This window comes from Pagrus major, chromosome 3, assembly GCF_040436345.1.
Source record: "Pagrus major chromosome 3, Pma_NU_1.0".
Taxonomy (NCBI): Eukaryota; Metazoa; Chordata; class Actinopteri; order Spariformes; family Sparidae; genus Pagrus; species Pagrus major.
Genome location: NC_133217.1, coordinates 3402458 through 3428879, shown reverse-complemented (window position 1 = coordinate 3428879; position 26422 = coordinate 3402458). Strand labels below are relative to the sequence as shown.

The window sequence follows — 26422 nt, the reverse complement described above, 5'->3', positions numbered from 1 at the left end:
GTTGTTATTCATTTAAATTGCCATTTCATTTATTTAACCTGAATTATTTAGTCAATAAACATATTTAACCGTATGTCGTTGTCTGTGCAGGTTTGTTTTTAATGTGGAGAACCGATGGATGTGTGTAGAATTCACTACTTCATTTATGAGATTGAATAAATTGATCTGAAATTGATTAGAATTGATACAAGTTAAACTTGTCCAGTCGATTTTGATTAATTACCTCCGGATTATTCAAATAGACAAAACAACGGAGGTGGTGCCCCATTAACGAGTGTTTTATTAATCGCCAGTGATTAATAAATTACATTTATTATTAGTGTATCTCCTACACTGCAAAGGAGCAAAATGCAAAAGTTTTAAATGTAATGTGCAGGACAAACAGCCTCCATTCAGTATGAATACACACTCAGAAATATGATGAAATCAGTATGATCCAGTTAAAACAGTCTGATCAAGTTGAAGCAGGTGTGTAGTCAGTAATGGGCCACCCAGCCAAGTTTGATCAAAATGGATGGATTTCAGTCGATGTAACGTTACTGCCACAACAATGGCTAACCAAAGTTCTTTAATGAGTTATTTAAAAAAAGCAAGAGTTGAGGAAGAAAACACGCCACTGCCTCCATCGACCGAGTCCACCCAGCTCAGTTCTTCAGCCTAAATCACTCAGGAGATGTTAGCCCGGCCGTTTGCTCCCCTGAGCAAGAGCCTGATGCAGGTTTACCTGCCGAGTTATCTGCAATTGATGAACCACCTTCACAGCCAAATTTGGAGGTATTTCCCCGCAGTGTCAAGAATGGAAAATCAAAGTGACTTGACCCATCTCTGCGCGTTGGCTTCAGTTTTGACGGCGCCTCTGTTGTGTCAGGAAACTGGGAGGTGTGCATGTGATTCGAGCCGTGAATGTCCACTGAAACTCTCACAGACTGAATTTGGGACTCTGTGCAGCATCAAAGGTGTCTTTCAGCACGTTAGCACATTCTTTGATACAGTGAACTTTATACACAGTTTCATGACAGGCAGCAGCAGCAGACACGCAGGGTACTCGATACCATATTACTCGATGTAATATTACAAGTGTTTGCAGAGTGTGTCGAAAGCAGCGGTCAAACAAAGGTTGAGGCTCAGTCCCTGCTCCAACAAATACAAACAAAATTGTTTAGATTTGTACTCGTCACATTTGGGGAATTATTTAAGTTGAACGATTTTGACACACGGGGTTTATCAAGTCCAACATTATCAGTTTCTGAGTGCATTGACCTAATTGAGGGACTAAAAGAGAGCCATGCTCGGTGTGAACAAGTTATGAAGCTAACAGAACAGCTGATGCTGATATGAGGGTCTAAAGACAGAGGAAGTCGCTCACTGTACAGATTGTAAAGTCCACTGAGGCAATGTGATTGTGATTTTGGGTTAAATAAATAAAACTGATTTTGATTTATCTCATTTAAAATCTGTCATCCTACTGTGAACACAGGTGAACATTATACCACCCCACCCTTGGGCCGGTGGTGGTCGGGCCTCAGTGGGGGTTGAACTTTACTTTCTGCTTGGAAGGTGTCAACATTATTTGTAGGCCATGAAAACAACAAAGCTAGGCCTGTTCGATGCCTCATATTTGCTCCTGAAAGGATTTCACCTGAAGTAATGTGTATTAGCCACATAGGCCTGCTGTTAATAGGCTACATTGTTTATTTGAAATGAGTTGCTCATTACATTTCAACCAGAGTTCATTGTACAGTATGTGGTTGATTTAACAGTAATAAAGGAGCGTGTTGTTCTTTCTTAATTCAAACATTGCTCTGCTGGCTGTTTCCATTCTTTGATTTCATTTTACTGCTCATTTGTGTAAACAGCTGAGCTGATCAATATTACTCTTATTGTCTTTGTGATGCAGAATGTTGCAAAGTTAAATTGTTGCAGTTTGTCTAAGTTTTTTTATATATATAAGTCCTTTTTTGTTCTGGGAAAAGATGGCCCAAATAATTTTCCCCTGACCCACACAAAATACAGTTCCTTGCTACTCCACTGAAAGTAAAACTAAACTTGGAGCAAAAGAGTCAAGTGGACTGTGAAGTTTAAACAGTTTAAAGATTTCAAATGTGATCTTACCTGGTGATGAAATGTGACAGAAGAGAAGCAACAACAATAACGTTCTCATCTTGATTTGATGCAAACGACTGAGTGAAGGACCGAGCTGGATCAGCTGTTTCCTGTTGTTTGTCCTTGCAGAGGGAGGAGAGAGTGTTTTCTGTTCTGATTGAAGATGGGCGGGTGAATAGTTTCTCTCACCTGTGAAGAGCTTTGATTCGGTACATCGTGCCTGTGTCAAATGAATAGGCCTAATGCCAAGTGACTGATGAAGCCCTTACCTTAAAACAGACCTCAGACTGAAAGAGTTTGTTTTTTCTGATCCTATGCATGTCTCATTAAATTAATGACAATTTAGTCTTTTAATGGTAATTCAATGTGTAAAACCCAACTGTCATTTAATAGATGAGTAAAACAATGATAGCTGGGTAAAAGTGAATTAATCATGAAAACAAAATGTATTTCTGTAAATGTTTAAACTACCTATGTAATGTTATGTGGTTTATCAAAATGTGCAGCGTAAAATATGTCTGAGACTATATTATGTAATATGACTGAGATCATGTTGTTTTATTACACAGCTGCAGACTGAATGGCAGTCAGCCTCGACTTTACAGGTAAGTGATAATAAATAAAGTAATTTACAGTGTTGGGGGTATAAAGGCAGAGAAAAAGAGACTTCTATCTTGTCATGTCATTATTAGCTACATTATAGAAGGTATAGTTCTATTGTGTTTCATATGACTAAGCCTACAATAAAAAATAATTATTCCTATCTATCTCTATATACCGCTCTATAAACCGCTTGTTTTACCGATTTGAACCTGATGACCATTTTCTTTTAAGATAGTAGCAAACTTCATGTTTGTGCACTGAGACGTTAAAGCTTGGAAATGGTTGAAACTGCAGCAGCACTCTCACACTGTAACCCTAATATTAACAAAAACATTTTGATCTGGGAAAGAAAGAACGGCCGGCCAGAATTTCATACCTGGCTTCCACTGAAAAGCTTTTTAATCTACAGTGCGATCAGATCAGAGACTATAGAGTAAAAATAAGACGGATTGGCTGAAACAGAACATCTTTTGTCTTATTTTCCCCACTGCATCTCATTCTCTCTCTCTTGTATAGCCTTCCACTGCTACTGTTAGTTGCTGCAGAAAAAGGCGACAACATGTGCAGGTTAGAACAGATGTAAATTCACACTTCATCAAACATACAGTATTGATCATGATATTACCTATTTAACTAGATATTAGTTGCCTGAGGGGTATTTATACAGTATAATGTGACAGCAGCTACTGATGTTGGTCAACTGCAGCCTTTGTCTGTCAGGTGATTCCAGCAGAAATTGTCAACAGGTTTGAATATGTTGGAGCTGTGTCGGCCATCTTGACTTCAAAGAGTGATGTATTTGAATTAACTAGAAATCAAAGCACTCACATTTCAATAGGTAAAAAGAGTTGGTTACATCACTGAGAAGTTGGAGGTGTTCAGCCTGTCTCCTGCAGCTCTTCAATTTACAACTAACTGAGGCTCCTTCTTCTTCCATTACTCCCTCCAGTACTTCAGACTGGGGCTTTCTGGTTAGTGAGCTACTAAACAAAGAGATCATAATGTCAAATCTGTCATTTCTTTACATCCTGTTTTTTTATTTAGGTGACTTTTTAAAAAATGTTTCCAACAACAATTCTTACATATTGCACCTTTAACTTGGGCACTTGTGGTATGAGGAACCTTTCATTGATTATCATAAAAGGTTCCTCATACCACCAGGGCTGCTAACTATGGTAAGACTAGTTGAACCAGACAACAGTGATGGTGGTTGGACTGCTCGTGGCATTCATGTGAAGTTGCCAATGAAAACAGTTGGGCCAGGCAATGATACCCACTGCAGTTCAATGATGGGTGATGAATTTTCTGATTAACCCAGGTGAGGAAGGAGATTCAAGAGAGGTGATTGCTTACGCTGAAGTATTTAATGAAGCTCGATCAAGGAGAACAGGTTCGACAGTACATGTGGTAACAGTGTTGTTCTGTGCCAGTTCTGCAGAAAAAAACTTCCCTGTCTGTGATTATTTAACCTGCCACAGAATACTCTGTGGAAATGTGCTGACCTGAGTCATGTTGTTATTGATGGGAGAATATGGAGTTTGATCTATCACAGAGCCAGTGCGTCTCTCTTATGAGATATAGTGAAGGTTGGATGTTGGAGGAACAGAATGTGACCTGTTTGGGAGACAGCACCTTATCTGCCCAGCTGCTTAATACAACCGTTTATTCCACTACTAACAAGATCTGGTGTAGGGAGAGGAAAAGGACCCTCTGCACACACACAGAAGCCTTTGACCCCGAGCATGACCTCAGGGTGACTGTACCTCCTGGGTGAGCAGAGTGGGGGATGTCTATCTAAATATACCTAATTCCTTTACATTGATGAACATGAATGAATGTCAAAGTCAAATGCACTGTTTTTTCTTTTTGTGCTGAAGTTTGTCTTTTCAATAAAATCCTCAAAGTTAAAAAGTTTGGCTGTTTTTCTACGTCCACATGCTCATTTGTGACTGTAGTTGCAATAATTATATTACCTGAACATTCAGTATTCTCACAGAGGAGACTTTTACTTTTACTTACACTAAGAAGCCCTCAGCACAACAGAGCAAATCTTTACGTCCGAGGTGGTCAGAGGATCAGTTTAGAAAGAAAGTGAAACAAATGATGAAGTAGAAAACTGAGAGACTCAAAGTCAAATACATGATGAAACATGTTCATTCACAGTAGCGATTTGGGTTGGGAGCAAAAAAACATTAAATGTACGAGCAACATTCAACAATAATGAAATCACATATACAGAGGTAACACCTGAAGGGTAAAAAGAAAAAATACATGTAAGCGCAGATACCATATAATACTGTACATTATTAATATCACTCCGTTCTGTGTGATCCCTGACAATAAGCTTGTTTGTGCACATGAGATCAGTCAGATTTTAAACTTGATTAAACTTTGGTTGAAGTCAGATGATAACTTGAAACACTTTCTAAACTTTCAACACAATCCCCACATCTAATAGGCAAAAGGAAAGGTGAGCTAAAGATAGAAGCAGGTTAATCAGGTTTTTAATTACAGGTAAAGTTGAGAGAGAGAGACTGAAATGAAGAAAGAATAGAGATGAAAAATGATGAACAAGAAACATTACACATTATAAAATTGGTGTTGTGTGTCAACCTCACTTCTGATATGTTAAATTCTGCACATAAAATTTTAATTTTTAATGAAATGTTTTTTGGAGTCAAGTGTGTTTGGGTTGGTTACAGTAACGTTGTTCAACCACAACGAGTCAATCAACTCGTGAACACGTCTCTTGTTTCGTTTTTCTGACAAAAACACTCAGTAAACCAGGAAGCCAGGAATTCACGTTAGTCGATTGAGCTCTGCAGCTCTACTTCTTTTTCAAATCAAGATGAAGTTATTGTTGATGCTCATCCTCTGTCATGTTTCATCTCCAGGTAAGACAACGTTTTAAAGCATTTCTTGAAGCTTTTTGGTGTAATAGCACTTTCATTTTGTCTATGAGCTCATGTGAAGCAGGATTCATGTGTCTTCTTACAGAACTGCCAATAGAGCATTATATACATGAAATTCCTTACATAGACTACTGGCAGCCTTTAAAAAGTATTCTGTATGATTCTCATAAACTTAATAAACACAGGCACAATACGTTTAAAATCAAATTCAGTAAATATGTTTAGTTACATATGAGCAGTATATAGTTACAGTATTTAGTTACATATGAGCAATGCTATAATGAGGTGTGTCTGCTAATTGTGCGATTTAATAGAGATTTTACAAACTTCCCAAACAAAAATAATCCATGTTGATAGGACATAAACTAAACTGTTTTGCCCAATGAATTGACAACGAGTCACACATACAATAATTTAATAATATAGCTTGTTTTTTTCTAACAGTGAAACACACTATGAAGGTTTTCTTCACTGCATCTCATGGAGTCCCAAACTTCCCAGTGGTTGTGGCTGTTATGCAGGTTAATGACGTACAGACAGGATACTGTGACAGCAGAATCAAGACGGCTATACCCAGCCAAGACTGGATGGGAAAATTAAGAGACAGGGATCCAAAGTTCTGGAAGTGGTACACTGGGGAGTGTACTGTGCACCAGCAGGTCTTCAAAGATGAATTCTACCTTTTGAAGAAGCGCTTGAACGAAACTGGAAGTATGTTACTGAGAATATGTTAAACCTTTACAGATAACATCTTTTAGATTGTGGATAAGTGGGTCTAATGAGGATGTGATGTTATCAAGTGATAGCTCACTGCTGTGATCTCACTCTGGTCCACTGCAGTCTTTGTCTCTCTTTCAGGTGTCCACATTTTACAGAGAATGACTGCTTGTGAATGGGATGAGGAGACAGGAGACATCTACGGTTTTCATCAATATGGTTATAATGGAGAAGACTTCCTGGTACTGCACCTGGAGACACAAACATGGATTGCCCCAAAACCAAAGGCTGTCATCACCAAACACATGTGGGACAGAGACAAAGCTAGAAATGACTTTTATAAGAACTTCATTTACCGTACCTGTCTTGAATGCATGCAGAAGCAGTTGGAATACGGGAGGAGCTCTTTAATGAGAACAGGTAGATGTAGTTTCAAAATGTCATAAAAATGCACATTGTTTTTTAACGTGCAGCTCCAAAATAATAAATGTGAACAGGTTTATGCCTGCAAATGAACAACCACTTGTTAGTTAGCCAGCTGCTTCAGATGATAAGTTAACGCAGTTTATTTAAGAGACGTTTTTGTACCAGCAACACCTGACAACACCTGTGAACCAAGCCTTTTCAAAATGCGTTCTCTCTCTGTCTCCCTCCTCTCTAAATTGAATTTAATTAATTAATTAATTAATTTGGCTGTCTCTCTCCAGAGCTTCCCTCAGTGTCTCTCCTCCAGAAGACTCCCTCCTCTCCAGTCAGCTGCCACGCTACAGGTTTCTACCCTCACAGAGCCTCACTCGTCTGGAGGAAAGATGGAGAGGAGCTTCATGAGGAGGTGGACCACGGAGAGATCCTCCCCAACCATGATGGAACCTTCCAGATGAGTGTTGACCTGAACCTTTCATCAGTCACACCTGAAGACTGGACGAGGTACGACTGTATGTTTCAGCTCTATGGTGTGAAGGAGGACATCATCACCAAACTGGAGAAAGATCGGATCAGGACCAACTGGGGTAAGAGTGAGATCAGAGGGTGCTGAAGAGGAGTGCATGGGAATTCATGTTGAAAAAAATCCCAGTAATAATAAACAAATTAATTGTTTTAATTTGTTCTAACCTGCTTCATCTGCACCAGTCTTATTGTATTTTGTTTACCAGTGAAGCCCAGTGACATGACCGTCCCCGTCACTGCTGCAGTGGTTGTTCTTGCTCTCATTCTCATTGGTGCTGCTGGACTCATAATTTACAAAAAGAAGAAAGGTGAGAGAGAAAAAGGAAAGATTTCACTACTTTGATTTCAGTCTTTGAGTTTCAGTTGAAAAATTGTAACAAGCATCAGTTGCCTGCATTTCACCATTTGTAGCAACAGTAAACTCTGTAAGACTCAGAGCCTGTGAGTCGTGATAATGTCACTACTGAGTTGATGCTGAAGAGAAGAGATCAGAAAATAAACTACCGACCATCTTGCAATGGTGTCAAACCTCCTCTTCTGTTTCACTTGAAGTCTCATGTCAGTCTTTTCTGATGTTGTGGATTGTCGCCAAGGTCTGTAGCAACTTCGCCACATCCTCTTTAGCTGTTGCTTTCTGGCCCTATGACCACTTCCTCATCAGACTTCTGCCACTCAGCACACTCTTGCAGGCTTGGGGCCATGTGATCCTTGTCTCCATTGACTTTCACTAACATTAAAAGTACCATGGTGGCACATACAGATGCAGCAGCTGGTGGCTCATTCAAACTGTTACTTATTCAGCTGTTGTTCTGAGACGCATATTGCCTTTGGCAGAACTACATTCATTATCTTTGGAGAAGTGTGGGGTTTTGGACTAAGAGCAGCAGACTTTGAGACAAACACTGACCATCGCATCTTTCAATCATCCAACCTGACCGGGTCTGTTGCCCCAGGGAATAAGAGCCATGCTCATCCATCTTGGTCTGTGGCTGCTCCTGGGTAATGTCTGGTCACAGGACAACAAAATGAACAAATGGGACTTGAGTTAATCAGAGACTGTTGTGCCCACCTCTTTACAGATACCTGTCTCCAGCACGACGTCATGGCTCAAGCTGCTGCACTCGACGGGCGGACCGTGTCCCGAACAGACAGACCTCTTCTTGTTTCAGCCAGATGCCCTCCATGTTGTGAGTAGACCTTCTTTTATTCTATCTTATCTGGTGTGACATGCACTTGTGTCAGGATTTGTTAGAGGAAAATACAGTAAATGGAAACTGATAATAGATCGATTTTATCTTCAGGGAATAAAACAGTTGATCTGAAGTTGATCTTCTGGAAAAAACAATGACTGTTTGACATAATGTGGAACTAATCCCTGAAAATATTAATAAACAAATGTATGAATGAATTAGATATTTGTGTGACGGCAATAACACATTATTGAATTTACATACATGGATTGTGGATTTTAATTATATTAATTATTATAATCATAAAATAAAAGATGGCATCATCAAAGACAGGTTACATCACCGTGCTGCTGTTAAGGTTGAAGCTGTTGTTGTTGGCTGCTGCAGGTTGCAAATGTCAACAGGTTGTAGTTGTTTCTTAAAGGCATGTCAGTGCAGGATAAGTGGACTAACAGTGTGTTTTTACCTTACAGCTCCTGACAACAGCTCTGAGCTCTCTGACAAACTGAATGAAGAAACTTGATTTACACACACGTTCTGGATGACTTCAAATGAGACGGCAAAACTATAAGTGATGATACAAAATGACATGGTGTGATTGGACGCAGCAAGTTATATGATTGACAGCGACCAAGCAACACAAAACTTGTAGCCTGTTCCTGATAGGTGCATGGAAACATGTGACATCACATGTTTTTTCCCCATTAGAGCTCTGCCCACTTCAATCGGTGAGAAAAGCACTGGGGCAAAAAAAAAAGCCAACAGAAATCTCTCATGTGAAATAACCAGGACTGGTCTAACTGTGGCAGAAAGTATTGTGTTCATTACTTCTACTTTCTACTTTACCACTTCAGACATGCAGTACATGATTCTGGACAAACATAGTTGATTGTTGAGTCTCATTCCCAGGTCATCAGATACCAGTGCTTTGGGTCGGGCAGCTGTGAAACTCTCAGCCTCTATTTCATTAATGTCTTTTGCTGCCATCTAACGGGTGTTTAGTGGTATTATATACAGTATTACAAACAGGGCCGTGACAATTGTATTGTATAGCCTGATTCCCTTTCAAGCAGATAAAAGAAATATTTCACACACACTGGGTACTTTAAGGAATCCAAGTTTGACTGGTTCTGTCCAAACTGAAACCTTTGTAAAATATATGTGCTCTGTGGTATTTCTATCTACTTTGGTTCAGTTGTAGTCGAGGAGCTGCTGAATGATTTCAGTGGCATCTTTGTGCATAGGATCATCGCTATCATGGTGTTATCTACTGTCTGATCTAGAATAAGTTATAGGTGGTGATAAAAATGTACATGGGGATACATTCTCTGAGCTCTTAACTATCCACTGAGACCAAGATCATGTATATTGACCTCATAGTTGTGGAGCTATTTTTTTTTTCATTCATTACTGTTCTGCATATTGCCTGTTGCTCTTGCATTAATAAAGTCTAATGATATTTTTCACATTAAAGGTGTTTTAATGTTTTCTTTGAACAGGAAGTAGATTTAGAAGAGAAAAAAAGATGTCCTCGTGTGGGGACGATGGGCTTGTTTTACTGTATAACATAATAAAGTCACCAATGTGAAGCAAAGAATAAGAATAGCTTCCGACTCATCTTCTCATGGATGAAGACCTTCAGCTGCAGTGTTACCTGCGCTGATGAGGATTAGGGATGTGTAAAGTGAAGTTCTGTGTAGGGTTTCTTTAGCAGGATTTTCTGAGCCTCTGGGGAGTTGTGCTATGAAAACCCACATAGATCTTCAGAGGGCAGCACGGTGGCTCAGGGGTTAACACTGTGGCTTCACAGCAGAGGGTACTGGGTTTTTTCGGGCCTCTTTCTGTCCGTGTGAAGTCGCTCATTCTCCCCGTGTCTGCGTGGGTTTTCTCCGGGTGCTCCGGTTTTTCCCAAATTTAAAAAAATATGCAGCTCATTCAGGGCAGATCTAATTTCAGTTGCTTGTAAAAGCCCCCATATCATCTGAATGCCCCATTACAGCACATTCCCTCCCATCAGGTGAGATTATTTCCTCTGGTTATAAAACTCATCCCTCAGTTTGAAGGGAGACATTTCATATAAGATGTCAAGACAAAATTAGGAAAATTACCCTGTTTGTGTTTGTTTAGTTCGCAGATGAACGTCAGTGAGTCGTCAAGTGATGAAGCCTCGGCTTCTACAAGTGACGACTTTGTCGACGAGACGGTCTACTGCACTCGAGAACTGAGATCACACTGCTGCTGGAAGATCAGGCGAGCACAGTAAGGTGAGGTGTCTTCCTCTGGTCACAACAATCAGTTCTCAGATGAGAGAATACTTCAGTTCACCAGCAAATAAAAGCCTAAAAAAACAAACAAACCACTGTACACTACCTGCTCCGCACCAAACAGCAGACAGACACCGTTAGAGACTAGCTGGTGAACATAGCGAAGCATTCAAACTTTAACATGATTACACACTCTTTCAAGTTTTGTCCTACAAATGCATTAAACAATCTGTCTGCTCTTGACAGAGAAATATGACCTGTAGGTGTATGATATAAGGATAAAAACATAAACATCCATATAGACTCATTTGTTCTATGTGCAAAAATCATTTAATCTCCTGTAAACTGTTAATTCCTTCTCAGATCTTCCCAAGCAGTCATCCTTCTTTAATTTGAACCATAATAAAATCCCAATGTCCTCAAACGAGTACCTTCCATTTAGATCCATCCTAGCTTGTTATTATTGCTCAGATTCATCCAATTTTCATCCCACACCAAACTACAAATGTTATTAAGCATAAGTTAGCAAGTTTCAGTCACTAAAGTTAAAGTATCAAATACCTCGGGCAATGACCACTAACCACTGACATGCAGAAAAGGAGTCAGTCATCAGTCATCCCAAAACTGAAAGGACTACATGTTGCCCCCCATCTCCTCCTGCTGTTGTACCTGGATAAAACTAGGCCAAACTCACACACATAACCAACACAGCTGCCAGGATGATTGGTCTCCCCACACCCAACCTCACAGAGCTGAGCAATATGTCCATTACAACCTCAACTGAACCAGCTGGGATTGCTTTTGCACTCATTAATGTATTGTGCTTTTGAGACCACTAGATGGCAGAAACAGGTGTTCAAGAATGAGGACAACTGCAGGATGTACTGAGTCAGAGCTCTTCACAGGTGAGCGAAAAAATAATATCACCCGCCCATTTCCTGTCAGGACAGAAACACTCTCTCCTCCCTCTGCCAGGATAAACAACAGGAAACAGTTGATCCAGCTCGATCCTTTACTCACTTGTCTTCATCAAATCACAATGAGAACGTTATTGTTGTTGCTTCTCTTCTGTCACGTTTCATCACCAGGTAAGATCACATTTTAAATCTTTAAACTCTTTTAAGTTTAGTTTAGTTTAGTTTAACTTTTGCTCCAACTTGATCAGACTGTTTTAACTGAATCATACTGATTTCATCATATTTCTGAGTGTGTATTCATACTGAATGGAGGCTGTTTGTCCCGCATGTTTCAAACCTTTGCATTTTGCTTCTGCGCAGCAAACACACACTTAGTTTTACTTTTACTCGCCTGTGTTTAGACTCAGAGTGAGATACATGTTGAGACATGTTTATTCACAGTAGTGATTTGAGCTGACGGTTAACACAGATGAAATGTACAAGCAACATATAACAATAGAAATGACTTAAATACAGAGGTACCCTGAGAGAAAATGATTAAATATTAATATATAATACTCTAAATAATCAATATCACCTGTTTCTGTGTGATTCCTGACTGTTTGGTGCTCATCCTTCACTAACAACTATAATTGCACTGTAATTCTATAGAAACAGTCTCTGTATAGAAAATGTCTTTATACAGTATATAAATGTAGTTCTTTATGTGTTGCAACAAAAGGGACAAAAACTTTTTGAACACATTTTTAAAAAGATAATCATCTCAGGTGTGTTTCCTCCTCTGAGACCGCTCCTCTTTATGAAACAGTTCTCTAAACACAATTCTTTCAATTCAAACAAAGGCAGTGAGTCGCTGTAGGTGTATGATGCTATAAGACGAGCTGTGTTAAAATATGTTCAGATGAGTTCATCAAAGTGAAGTCCGTCTGTGTTAGAATATAAGTTGATATATCCAATGTAAAGTTTGTCTGGACTTCAAAGTGAAAAAGCCTGTTTTTACAGTTTGACACTGGTCCAGTGTTAAAGTCCTCCTCAGCCACTGAAACAAATATGAAACTTACTTCTCATCAGAACATGAAGATCTTCATTCTCTTGCATCTCTCGAGCCACTTTGCATTTTCGGGTAAGATAACTTTCCTTGAATTACTTCCTGAAAGCAGTTTATGAAACACAGAACAGTTCACCAGTAAACTAGTGACCTGAAGATGGAGGCTGCTTATCTTTATATTTCAGATCAACGAGTCTGCCCAGCTCAGGGTTCAGATAATATGAAAATGAACTTGTCACTGGAGGCTGTATGTTGTAAGTGTCGGGTAAAACATAGGAGACAGATGACTTCAGACATCATACCAGCATTTTACTACAGTTTTAATATCTGAATATGTCACAGACACGAAGACGCTCTCTTTCTTTTACTTTCACTTTCTCTCGTTCCTCACGGCTTCCTCGCTCTTTCAGCAGGATAAAAATAAATTACAACATCATATGTTTCTATAACTATCAAAGTCAAACTCAGTGTAAACAGACAGAGCAGGCAGGAGCAACACAGCTGCCACGCAGTACACAGGCATCCAGTGTGTCCAGCCTGTTAGGTGGTTCAGGTAGATGTGGACTGACGTTGTTGTTGTAGGCTGATTTTATTACACAAAATACATGGGCGTAGGTTTCTATATAGATGGTCGTGACATGTCACAACCAATGTTCGAGGATTGCAAAATAGTCACTACCAATATTTGTCTGCTGCTGAGCCAGTAGTAACGTTAGTGAGTGGTAGTAGTGAGCATCTTCCAAACTGTGTCCGCTACTTGAAATGGATAAGAGGAAGAAACAGCTGAGAAACAGCGATTAAAAAGTTGAAGTCTCTGGAGGTGGAGGCTGCTAAATGTGCGAAGTTGACGGAGCTTTTTGGTGCCGGGACCAGTGACACCGACCCGCCAGCAGCCACAGGTGCTGCTGCGCCGGGAGACGAGGGAGGAGGACCTAACGATGATGAGCGAGTGGAGGCAGACAGGGTCAGTACCGTTAGCCTGGGGCTGGCTCGGCTAAATGTTTGAGACATGTCCAAAACAAAGTAAAAAAACGTTTTTACATTGAATGTGATGCGACCTCACTAACTGCATACTGATGAACGCAGCTGCCGCTAATGCTAACGCAGCTGCCGCTAATGCTAACGTAGCTCCTCAGGGACTGAAGTCGTTATTTTCTAACTTTGACAATCTAACATGTGGCAGCACATCAGCCCAGAGTTAAAGGGCTGTGACTGTTGGTAGTTGTGGTTGATTTTGTTCAAATACGCCGAATTGTGATATTATGGGTTATTATTGTTCAGATGATTTAGCTAAGCTAGCTAACAGATGCTAACGTCAGCGGTCTCTTGTTGCTATAGCAACAGTAAACATTCACGTGGCCTGATGAGCTGTAAATAGAGATACAAAACACAAGTAAACCTATAGCAAATAATAAATTTAATTTGCAATATTTACCATTGAATTTATTGTAATCTTTCAATTCATTTATTGTTTACTGAGGTGATAACTATCTAATAGGTATAATTTGTGTGTAAATGTGTTACTTTTACTGTAGTTTTCAAATGGCTGTGTAAAGTGTTGTGTTGAGCATTTTCAGGTCACAAAGATCTGGCTGTTTTGCATTGGGAAACACTAGTAAAGTGTCCTAATGAAAACACGACAAAGCCATTTGACTACCTTGTTCATAAATGATGGTGTCAGGACTTTTTTTTATGACACACACACTTTCATTGATAGGAATACTTGGTTTTGAGGAATGACCTCTATTTTGAGCATGTGACATGCTTTTGCAGGTTATCAACAAGGTTTTGCAGTTTGTACTAATTGTTTTGAGAAATGCACCAACTGTTGTGCAAATGTAAGTAATGATGTGAGAAAAACTCCACCCCGTCTCTGGTTTTGGGTTCTTCCCGTTAGTCTCGTCCCACCCCTGGTCATAACATAACTTCTGTTGTGATTTGACACTATAATGAACAAAGATTGATTGGTTGATTGCTATAGCTGTCAGTTTTAGTCCTTGAGTTCATAGCTACGTGCTTTATTTGTTAACTGCTATCAAGGAATATGACTCTCCTTTGTAGTATGTGTGAGAAAGGACGCCACGAGATTTGTGGACTTCTTCGTGGTGTCCGCTGATAATATAGTGGGCTGGTCTGGACAGAAAATGCCAGAGCTGAATTTTTGTCCCAGTCCACCCCTGGTAATGTCACTACCAAAGCTGAGACCAAACCTACGCCCTTGACAAAATATATCTTGATATTTAAAAAAATGTCCTCAAAAACACATTAATGCGAAGACTGGACAACAAAATGAAGTATCACAGTATATTTCACTAAATGCCTTGATATCAATAATACAACAATATTTGAGAAAATAAAATGAACAAAATGAGATTTGTGATCAATAATCACCAGTAATGTGGATATAATGATGACGTGGGTGAAGACAAGTATTAGAACAAGTAGAACAGTCTGGTAAGTTCAGAAAATGACGGCAAGTAATCAAGTAATGTCGCCTTTAAAACCAGGAAAAGACAACACTTATATCATGATATAACAATATCCACAATCTAAGATGACATATAGTCTCTTATCATAGTAGCGGTGTAATATCAATATGTTGCAGCCATAAAGGATGCTCATGTTCATATTAGAAGGGGTACCCGATAGTTAAAAGTACTTTGAGTGTAACTTCTCTTTAAAGTCTGTCCAAACACCAAAATGCTTCTCAGTAGTTGGTGGGCCGTACTGAACCCTGTAATGATAGAATAGGTAATAGATAAGTTAGATAAGAAGATTCATGCTGTAGATGGCAGGCCATAACCTTAAGTGTTACCATGACATCATATTTATGATGAGTGTGATGATGATGTGTGTATTTATACTGATTGTATGAACCTCTTCTGTCCTGCAGTGAAACACTCCCTGAAGTATATCTTCACTGCATCTTCTGGACTCCCAGACTTCCCTGAGTTTGTTGCAGCTGCAATGGTTGATGATAATCTGGTGGGCTACTGCGACAGCAGCAAAAAGATAATTGAATTAAAACATGACTGGGTGAAAAAAGTATTGGAAGATGATCCTCACCAGTTGGAGCTTTACAAAGGATCATGTTTTGAGCGGGAGCCAACTAATTTCAAAGCCAAAATCAATAATTTGAAACAGCGCTTCAACCAAAGTGGAGGTACAGTATGTACGATGTTATATTTCACCTTTTACTTCATGAACTGTTCTTTATAATTACAAAAATAATTTAGTAAGATTTGTATCAGAAATATTTTGAATTGATGTTGATGTCAGCCTCCCTGGGCTGAAAGAAAGTTTTCATCATACACAGTGAAAAAGACTGAATACTTTACTGACTAATACTGCTTCAGGGATGACTGGACCACATAACATCTGATTGGTGTGCACATTGAAACACGAGGATCCAAGAACCTTTAAATCATTTATTGAGTTGGGAATGCTCCATCAGATGGATGGATGAATGACAGGATGGATGATTTCTGTACAACAGCAAATATAGATCAATATATATGAATACATGCCAAAACTAAGTAACACAAAAAGTGCATGAGAACAAAGGTAGCTGACATTATTAATGCATCCATGAAGGACGAGTCTTCTGTAATCCTTCACTGTGATTCTGTTATTCATAACAAAAAGTAAATACACAATAACAATACACAATGATTGTGAATCTAAATATGCGCCGTGAGCCATATTTACAGGGTTAAGCTTCTCACAGGAGAGGAAGTAGGAATCGAACAACTCCAGATAATACACCACGGTCTGGTGGGAAGGCAGATACACATTATAAATACTGGCTGCATTTAAACATCACTTAAAAGATGTAAACAACACGTCATCTGGATGCATGTACACATAACTTAAAGGACACAACAACAACGTATCAGGAACATGTTGGCAGAATAAGTTCAAACAAACTAACATGTGGCAGCATGGTCTCACACAGAGAAACATACAGGACACACCCAGCATATATGTCCTCCCCTTACTAAACTCCTTCCCTGCACACAGGTAGGTGAATCTCTTCACCAGTCAAAGCCTCACACAACTGACGCTCGACTTGACTTTTTTTAACTCACAGAATATAACTATTATACTACACAACTAGAGAAAACTGTTTTTGTGTTGTCCTCTCTATAATAGTTTGGACTCAATCCAGGGAGGCTGCATCACTGTTCATTGTTGGCATCTTAAACCTTGAAGTGATGAGGTGAGGTGTTTCTCTCTCTGTCTCTGTCTCAGGTGTCCACATTTTGCAGAGGTTGACTGGCTGTGAGTGGGATGATGAGACTGAAGAGGTTAATGGTTTTAGTCAGTATGGTTATGATGGAGAAGACTTCCTATCAATCGACCTGAAGACAGAGACATGGATCGCTCCAAAACAACAGGCTTTCATCACCAAACTGAGATGGGATGCTGACAAAGCTAGAATGAAATTCAATGAGAATTTCCTCACAGTGATTTTCCCTCAGTGGCTGAAGATGTATTTGGACTATGGGAGGAGCTTTCTGCTGAGAACAGGTAGAATCACATGACCTGATGTAGTTTAATGGACACAATCATGTTCATACAGTCTGCTCAGACTGAACTGCTGTTGTGTTATCACTGCAGTCAGTCTGACATTACATTGTTTTCTCTGTTTATTTTCTGTAGCTGTAAGATTCGATGTCGTCCTAACCAATCAGTACACACTGACATTTTGGCTGTTCTGAAATTTCTTTCCATCGATGCTCAGACTGTGATAGCCAGTGTACACTTAGCATGAGTGAATTAAGTTTGCTCAGTCTCAGTGTTTCAAAATAGAAATAGTTTCATTGAACTCTCTCCAGAGCTTCCCTCAGTGTCTCTCCTCCAGAAGACTCCTTCCTCTCCAGTCAGCTGCCACGCTACAGGTTTCTACCCTCACAGAGCCTCACTCTTCTGGAGGAAAAATGGAGAGGAGCTTCATGAGGAGGTGGACCACGGAGAGATCCTCCCCAACCACGATGAAACCTTCCAGATGAGTGTTGACCTGGACCTTTCATCAGTCAAACCTGAAGACTGGACGAGGTACGACTGTGTGTTTCAGTTCTCTGGTGTAAAGGAGGACATCATCACCAAACTGGAGAAAGATCGGATCAGGACCAACTGGGGTAAGAGTGAGATCAGAGGGTGCTGAAGGGGAGTGCATGGGAATTCATCTTGGAAGAAACAAAAACAGTAATAATAAACTATTATTGTATTCAACAGTGAAGCCCAGTGACATGACCGTCCTCGTCACTGCTGCAGTGGTTGTTCTTGCTCTCATTCTCATCGGTGCTGCTGGATTCATCGTTTACAAAAAGAAGAAAGGTGAGAGAGAAAAAGGAAAGATTTCACTACTTTGATTTCAGTCTTTGAGTTGATTTTTTTTTAATTCAGGTTGCAAAATTAAAACAATCATCAGAGAAAGTAAATCCAGTCAGCACTAAACAGACTGAGTATAAACAGATACTCAGTTTGAGTGAGTAGAAGAGACGAATAAAGTGACTAAAGATAATCTGGCATTTACAACTGTGACTGAAATGATTTGTCTTTTGTTTTGATTTCAGCCATTAGCCCTCCATCTTGTAAGTAAAACTTACTTTGGTTCTATTTCAGCTGATCTGACTCACACTTCATGTTTTAGATTAACAAATGTTTCACATTATTGTGCAGATGAACCTTTTCAACACTGTTTTTTTCTGTATTTATTGTTTATAAAAGTTCAATATGGGATGTTTGTTTCTGACCTGCAGCTCCTGACAACAGCACAGAGCTCTCTGAGCAGCTGAATCCAGAGACCTGAATGACAAACACACTCAGTGACTCTCCTGGTGACACTTGATTTAGCTTTGCAGAACAAAAGACAGTATAAGACGGCTTCTTGCACTATAAGTACAGTTATATAAAAAGGACTGATTGAAGAGGTGGGACTGTTCTATGTTCTATGACTCTGATTGGTTGTTTTGTTGATTGTCGTTCTCTTCCTCTAATGATGTACAGCTGAGGTGATGCCAGATGATGCAGCTCTAATTATCATTCAGTGAGAGAGAGTTAGCAAAGCGCTACACCTCACCATGTGAAGAGACAGTAATGTAAGATAGTTTGGTTTGGGACTTCTAAGACCTGATTTGTTGGTGTGCTGTCAGTTGTCTGCGTAGAGTAAATGGAAGAACTGAAGCGTTCTGTTCCCTGTGTCTCAGTTTTTAAAAAAACTTTTTTCTACACTTTGTTGTTGTCTATAGTAAGACTAGCGTAACCAAACAGCAGTGGTGGTGTTTGGACTGCTCAGCGGGCCGTGGGATTCTCGTGAAGTTGCCAGTTGAACCAGTTGGGATAGGCAATGTAGTTTAGACTGAGCAGTTCCAGTGTAGATATAAGGCCGGGTCATACTGCAGAGTTTCTGCTGTGTGTTGTTTGTTTGGCTGAGTGAAGGATTTAAAGGCAGCTTACAGATGTTTAGGTCAGGGTTAGAGAATAGTGTCTCCTGTCAGAGGGCTCAGTAGATTTGTAGTGGACCAGTCTGATACCCACTGCAGTTCAATGATGGGTCGAAACGTCATTTAACATGAATACTGTGCAACCAACTGTTGGTACATTTTACTGTATATTGATTGTTGATGAATTTTCATTAATCTGATTAACCCAGGTGAGGAAGCAGATTCAGGAGATTCCCTGTCTGTGATTATTTAACCTGCCACAGAATACTCTGTGGAAATGTGCTTACCTGAGTCATGTTGTTACTGATGGGAGAATATGGAGTTTGATGTATCACAGAGCCAGTGCGTCTCTCTTATGAGATATAGTGAAGGTTGGATGTTGGAGGAACAGAATGTGACCTGTTTGGGAGACAGCACCTTATCTGCCCAGCTGCTTAATACAACCGTTTCTTCCACTACTAACAAGATCTGGTGTAGGGAGAGGAAAAGGACCCTCTGCACACACAGAGAAGCCTTTGACCCCGAGCATGACCTCAGGGTGACTGTACCTCCTGGGTGAGCAGAGTGGGGGATGTATCTCTGTACAGTAAAATTACAATTGGGTCTGTTGAGATGCCTCAAGTGTCATCTACAAGATTCCTGGGAATTATTGTTGATGAAGGTTTGAGAGAGAGAGAACAAACTGACTGGGTTAGCAGAAAAATAAATAAATCTATTGGTATAATAAGGAGGGTCAGTCATCTTGTCACCACAAACTGTCTCCTTACTCTTTATTACAGTTTAATGTATCCCTATCTTTCATATTGTAATATAGTTTGGGCGAATACTTTTCCTACTACTCTCTACAAAATCTTGGTCCTCCACAAATGTTTTGTTAGAATTGCAACTCAATCAGAGTCACACATCTCATCTGCTCCTCTATTTCAAAAACTACAAATTATTACAATTAAGACATCAATATTTCTCAAATATGTGTTTTTATTGATCAGATACATTCTAGTATTGGGAATATTCCTGAGCATTTCAAGACACTAAAGCAAATTCACAGGTCCATTCTTATTCAACTCGTCAATCTTTAGATCTTCATCCTCCTAAATTTCTTACTTGCTGAGGTCAATTTTCAATAAGATTTAGGGAATGGCTTTTCCCATCTGGCAAAAAATTGTTCCTCTATAAAGTGCTACAAAAGAAACTTAAAAGATCATTTAACTGTTGTTTTGTAATTGCTTTTTTTCATGTATTGTTGTCCATGTCTCCATGATTTATTTTGATTCACACATGCTCTAGGAATTAATAAATTAGATGTATAAACCAATATTCCCCTCACGGACCCACACACACACACACACTCATACACATTACACACTCACACACTGCTTTTATATTGATGTTATTATTATGTTGTTATTATATATAATTTGTTACTATTAGCTTGTTATCACTTTTATGTAGTCATATGGTTTTTTGTATGTTAATTTTGTGTTTTCTTATAACATTATTGTAACCTTTAACATTATTTAGGTGGAGGCTTCAAATAAGCCCACTGGGTTTTCTGCCTCTCCCTGCACTGTATGATATTTGTATTTTTGTCATTCTTTGTGCATTTTTTTCTTTTGAATTGTGCAAAAGTAAATAAAACTAAAACTATCTAAATATACCTAATTCATTTACATTGATGAACATGAATGAATGTCAAAGTCAAATGCATTGTTTTTTCTTTTTGTGCTGATGTTTGTCTTTTCAATAAAATCCTCAAAGTTAAAAAGTTTGGCTCTTTTTTTCTGCGTCCACATGCTCATTTGTGACTGTAGTTGCAATAATTATATTACCTGAACATTCAGTATTCTCACAGAGGATTTGAATGAGGAGATTGATATCAATGTTCACTCTGAGCAGAGTTAGCTCCCAGACAAGGTTAGCTTAGCTTAGTATAAACACTGAAGTTAGAGATTAAACAGCGAGCCAGTATCTCTGTTAAAGGAGCCTTCTCACAGTTTAAGCAACATTATGTAACTTTTTCAGCTTCAAAATCATTTTGATGGTACAGTGTCTTGTAACAGGGTGAATGGTGTCTCTGTCACTTGTTTCTGCACTATGTAACTTCAGTGAGAGGGTCACAGCGTTGTATACACGTTTACTTTTACTTACACTCAGAAGCCCTCAGCACAGCAGAGCAAATCTTTACGTCCGAGGTGGTCAGAGGATCAGTTTAGAAAGAAAGTGAAACAAATTATGAAGTAGAAAACTGAGAGACTCAAAGTGAAATACATGATGAAACATGTTCATTCACAGTAGTGATTTGGGTTGGGAGTAAAAAAAACATTAAATGTACGAGCAACGTTCAACAATAATGAAATCACATATACGGAGGTAACACCTGAAGAGTAAAAAGAAAAAATACATGTAAGCGCAGATACCATATAATGCTGTATATTATTAATATCACTCCGTTCTGTGTGATCCCTGACAATAAGCTTGTTTGTGCACATGAGATCAGTCAGATTTTAAACTGGTCGAAGTCAGATGATAACTTGAAACATTTTCTCTTATTTCAACATAATCCCCAGCTCTAATAGGCAAAAGGAAGGGTGAGCTAAAAATAGAAACAGGTTAAGCAGGTTTTTAATTCCAGGTAAAGTTGAGAAAGAGGCTGAAGCTGTTGTTGTTGGCTGCTGCAGGTTGCAAATGTCAACAGGTTGTAGTTGTTTCTTAAAGGCATGTCAGTGCAGGATAAGTGGACTAACAGTGTGTTTTTCCTTACAGCTCCTGACAACAGCTCTGAGCTCTCTGACAAACTGAATCCAGAAACTTGATTTTCACACACATTCTGGATGACTTCAAATGAGACGGCAAAACTATAAATTCTGTGACATGAACTGATCCCTTCTCCACGCGAACAACACTGACATTATGAACCTTGGCAACTTAAACGGCCTCAGTCCGCCCTCTGCTGGACTCTTATAGGTACTATAACATAACACCCAAGGACAAATGATGATCTCTGTAGGGAGTATCACTGTAACCCATGTCAATAGGTAATATATACAAAAATCAAATGAATATCTACGATACCACAGGTTACATTTGTTTTAGTCCTGACCAATCACAGACATCTTTGGGTGACATTACTCACCATCAAAGCTCAGACTGTGATGCAACAGTTAGTTTATTATTTTACTATTACCTTTCTGTTAAAAAGGAGTTGATAATGAACAATTTAAGCTAAAAAGAGATGCCCATCCAACCGTTTCATTTGACCCGTATGAAATGATCAGACAGGCTACATCGGACCTCTTCAACTACTTTTTTAGAAGGGCTGGATTTTTAAAAAAAAAAATCAAGTGTCAAGGCGCCAGACTTTTTCGTTCCATGTGTCTGAAGGGTTAGAGAATAGTGTCTCCTGTCAGAGGGCTCAGTAGATTTGTATTGGACCAGTCTGATACCCAATGCAGTTCAATGATGGGTCGAAACGTCATTTAACATGAATACTGTGCAACCAACTGTTGGTACATTTTACTGTGTATAAATTGTTGATGAATTTTCATTAATCTGATTAACCCAGGTGAGGAAGGAGATTCAGGAGATTCCCTGTCTGTGATTATTTAACCTGCCACAGAATACTCTGTGGAAATGTGCTTACCTGAGTCATGTTGTTACTGATGGGAGAATATGGAGTTTCATCTATCACAGAGCCAGTGCGTCTCTCTTATGAGATATAGTGATATACATATCTGCCCAGCTGCTTAATAGAACAGTTTCTTCCACTACTAACAAGATCTGGTGTAGGGAGAGGAAAAGGACCCTCTGAGAATCAAGAACATGCAGAAAAGTAGCAGGCAATGCATTAGGTCCCAAACTCTTCACCAGGTCAGCAGCTGGGGGAAGTAAACTTTCCAGAATGCGTCTTGTGATATGTAATGGTGCAAGGCTTGGATCTGCATTCAAAAGTTCAATTTCAGACTTCCAGGAATCATAATCTGCTTCGTGTTGTGGTTTTGGAAGCTTCCCTGAGAAGGTGCGTAGTCGGAGTGAAGACAGAGGTTGAATATTTACATCATCTCTGCGCACAATATGCTCAACTACAACTCTTTGTACCTCAGGGGGGTTCAAGTCATTTCCAGAGAGCGAAATTCTCGGTCCCAGATTTACAGGTGGGTTTGGCTGGGATTGAGGTTCTTGCTGGTCAGTGAAGGAATGGCCTGCTTGCTGTGACGAAAGTACCTCAACAGTGTCTTCCTCTTCATACTCCTCTCCAGTAGCCGCTATTCCCAAATGTGCACTTATTTGGTCAAAGACTCCCTTCAAGACGTTGTCAAAGAATTGGCCACTCTGCTGAGAAAGACGTCTCAGCACTTGGAGGTAGTCAGGGGATGGGGTAGTCCCCACTGTGACTGTAGCAGCGCGCTCACTTGAAAGTAATGAAACAACAAATTCAACGTCTGCAGCTACACGAGATGTGTATGTATATGGCAAATGCGGTTTTAGCTGTGCCAAGGCAGCAGCGTTAATAAATTCGATGGCCAGGTTTTTGTTAAATGGACTTTCACGTTCTGTAACAGTAAACGATGTTTTAAGTTCACCGTAACTACGTAAATGATCAATAATCTCATTTTCTGCTTGAGTGTTTGTTACACCAGTAATGATAACAGAATGAGCAACACTGATACCAAGTTCCTCAAAGGGATCCATATTTTAACTCACCCTTTTTTTCTTAAGTGTAACACATCGGTAAGTACACACAGACACAAAAACATTCACAATAACAGTCTCCTGGCTAGCTCGCCACACATGTAACGCATATGGGCTAGGCGGTTGACTACGGCTACAATAGCGGCAACAGAAGTTTGTTCTTTAAAGGAGCCTGGATTGTGAATGAATGGATGAGACAGTAGTGCAGTTTGAGTGTCTGTATTCAGAGAAATATTTACAAAAAAACAACCAATACAAACAATATATACACCATTCCAATATTCAAAAAATGGATTACCCACATGCCGAAGTATCCTTGAGCAAGATACTGAACCCCGAAATTGCTCCTGACGCACAGTTGGCACCTTGTGTGGCAGCCTCTGCCGTCAGAAAGGGCCTTGCGACGAGCTGGCGACTCGTCCAGGGATATACCCTAGTTGCTGGACTCCCTTTAAAAAAGCTCAGTTTTGAAACATGTTGCGTTGGGAGAAACTGTATACATTTTGTGAAACGCTGTATACAACACATTCTTGAATATTTGAATCTACTTGTTCATTCGGCAAATGTTATACATGAAGATATTTCTTTCTTTGTGTAAAAAACGTGTATCCGTTTGTTCTGATGAGCTCTGGTCACTCAAGATGAAGTCAGAACACATGATGAGCCAACAGTGACAATGGGCTCAACTACACCAATAAGACACATTAGAAATTTCAGCTTTAGGCTTGTTGAACATTTATTAATTATTTTACTGTAACATATTGAACAATAATATCTACATGTAATGCAACAGTATGACAGGTTTGATGATAACACACAGGCTTCTTGGAATTTTATTGCTCAAACTGTTCAAATCAAAGAGGTGTTGTGGTGCTTAGACTCCAGTCATAAAGGGCTGCTGTATCTTTACAAGCCACCAGATGTCAATATGCTGCAGCGTTTGAAGCCCAAAAGCTCCATAAGGCTTCATCCGCCTCTCTGTAGTTCAGACTCAACTGAATTAGTGACTGTACAGAATGTATTGGGGTGGGGAGGGGGTGAATCTACCATCTCATCTGATAAGAAAGCGAGACCATCCAGCATTACTAATGTTTTTCTTTGGACCCTCCCCCAATATCTCAAAACAGTGTATTTATGACAAGAATGACAAACAGAAGCTTTGTTATATGGGCTATTCACTCCACACAGGACACCAAAGAGGAACAATCAGACATGAGTTGGATCAAGTGATGTTGAAGGCTGATATGTTTGAAATCCAGTGTTTGTCAGAAGCAAAGAAGCAGTTGAAGAAGAAGAAGAAGCGTCATTTTACAGACCGTGAACTTAAACTAATGATGGATCAAACTGACAGACGACAAAGAGCATTTTCTGGCTTTAGCAACAAAATGAATGACCTTGAATGGCAGAAAGTGACAGAAGCTTTAAGCGCTGTGAGTTCAGAGCCGCAGACTTTGGAAGAGTTTAAAAAAAGCGGTCTGATTTCAAGCGAGAGGTCAAGAGGAGCATCTCTGCCCACAGTGAGTGTACGAGCTCCTGGAGGAGGAGAGGGGATCCCTGCGCTCCCTCCACCTGATGAGGGGTCATCATCATCATCATGGACCAGAACATCAGTACGTCCCTGAAGAAAACTCGCTCTCACCTAAATTGTGCATTGGCAATGTCCTCCAGCAACGGCAAAGCAGCTGTTGTATCATGTGGCACAGCCATTACGCACGACTACAGCCCTTAGTGCCGTTTAAAGGACCTGATAACAGGTCACACCTGAAGGTATTCTTACTCCCAAACTATACAGGAATGACTTTGTCATATTTTTACATTAAACATATATTTAAGAGACCCATGGGAATGACTTAAATACCATTAGATCTCATGCAGAGATTATTAAATGGTCTTTTGAATAATTTACCAAAAAGTGGCTCAATTCAGTTGATTCTACCATCACACAGTTTAACCACAAAACCAGACCACAGACCTGTGGAGGAGCTTCACTTGACACGAGCTTCTCTTCAACATGATTTGTGCAAAATTGAGGAGTTTTTCAAATATTGACAGGATGCTATTTTTTGCCATGACTTTCTATGTTTCTGTATCTTTATCATCATGGTTAATGAGTAAAATTAGACAATTATTGATGTATGGTTCATTCATGGGGGTGATTTATAACTAATTCACTTTTAAAAGATACCAGCATGTATGTAAGTCTTACCATCAAGTGTCGCTCACTTGAAGTCAAAAACAGACTCAGACAAAACAAATTATTTTAGTCACTCAATCTCTGACTCGAAGCTGTTTTGATCTGTTGTTTTTTCTTCTCACCATAGTTGTGTGAAAAAGGAAGGAAGTGAGTGAGTTCACTGGAAAAACTGTTCCCTGTGGCTCTGGTTGGGTGTGTCTAAATTTAAGACTTTGCCGAACTAACTGTATTATTCACTGTTAACACTTTACTTTATGTGAGGGGTGTTGGGTAGGACTGGATCACTTGTAGGCGGTCAGGACTATTTTTATTCTCTGGACAGAAACACTCACTTTTCTCTGCGAGGACAAATAACAGGAAACAGCTGATCCAGCTCGGTCCTTCACTC

The 26422-nt window shown here is 39.6% G+C and overlaps 2 protein-coding genes across 2 annotated transcripts; both read left to right on the top strand.

Moving 5' to 3' along the window:
- Nucleotides 1-5569: 5569 nt before the first annotated feature.
- LOC140993994 (major histocompatibility complex class I-related gene protein-like) lies at nt 5570-9855 on the top strand. The gene is made up of 7 exons (XM_073463559.1): nt 5570-5600; nt 6063-6329; nt 6477-6755; nt 7043-7345; nt 7490-7591; nt 8363-8470; nt 8947-9855. The coding sequence occupies exons 1-7, from the start codon at nt 5570-5572 to the stop codon at nt 8994-8996; spliced, it is 1140 nt and encodes a 379-aa protein (XP_073319660.1). The 3' UTR covers nt 8997-9855.
- Nucleotides 9856-12724: 2869 nt separating this feature from the next.
- LOC140993534 (major histocompatibility complex class I-related gene protein-like) lies at nt 12725-20905 on the top strand. Its single transcript, XM_073463006.1, has 7 exons — nt 12725-12777; nt 15596-15865; nt 16954-17232; nt 17541-17843; nt 17941-18042; nt 18282-18299; nt 18468-20905. The coding sequence occupies exons 1-7, from the start codon at nt 12729-12731 to the stop codon at nt 18515-18517; spliced, it is 1071 nt and encodes a 356-aa protein (XP_073319107.1). The 5' UTR covers nt 12725-12728; the 3' UTR covers nt 18518-20905.
- The last annotated feature ends 5517 nt before the right edge of the window (nt 20906-26422 follow it).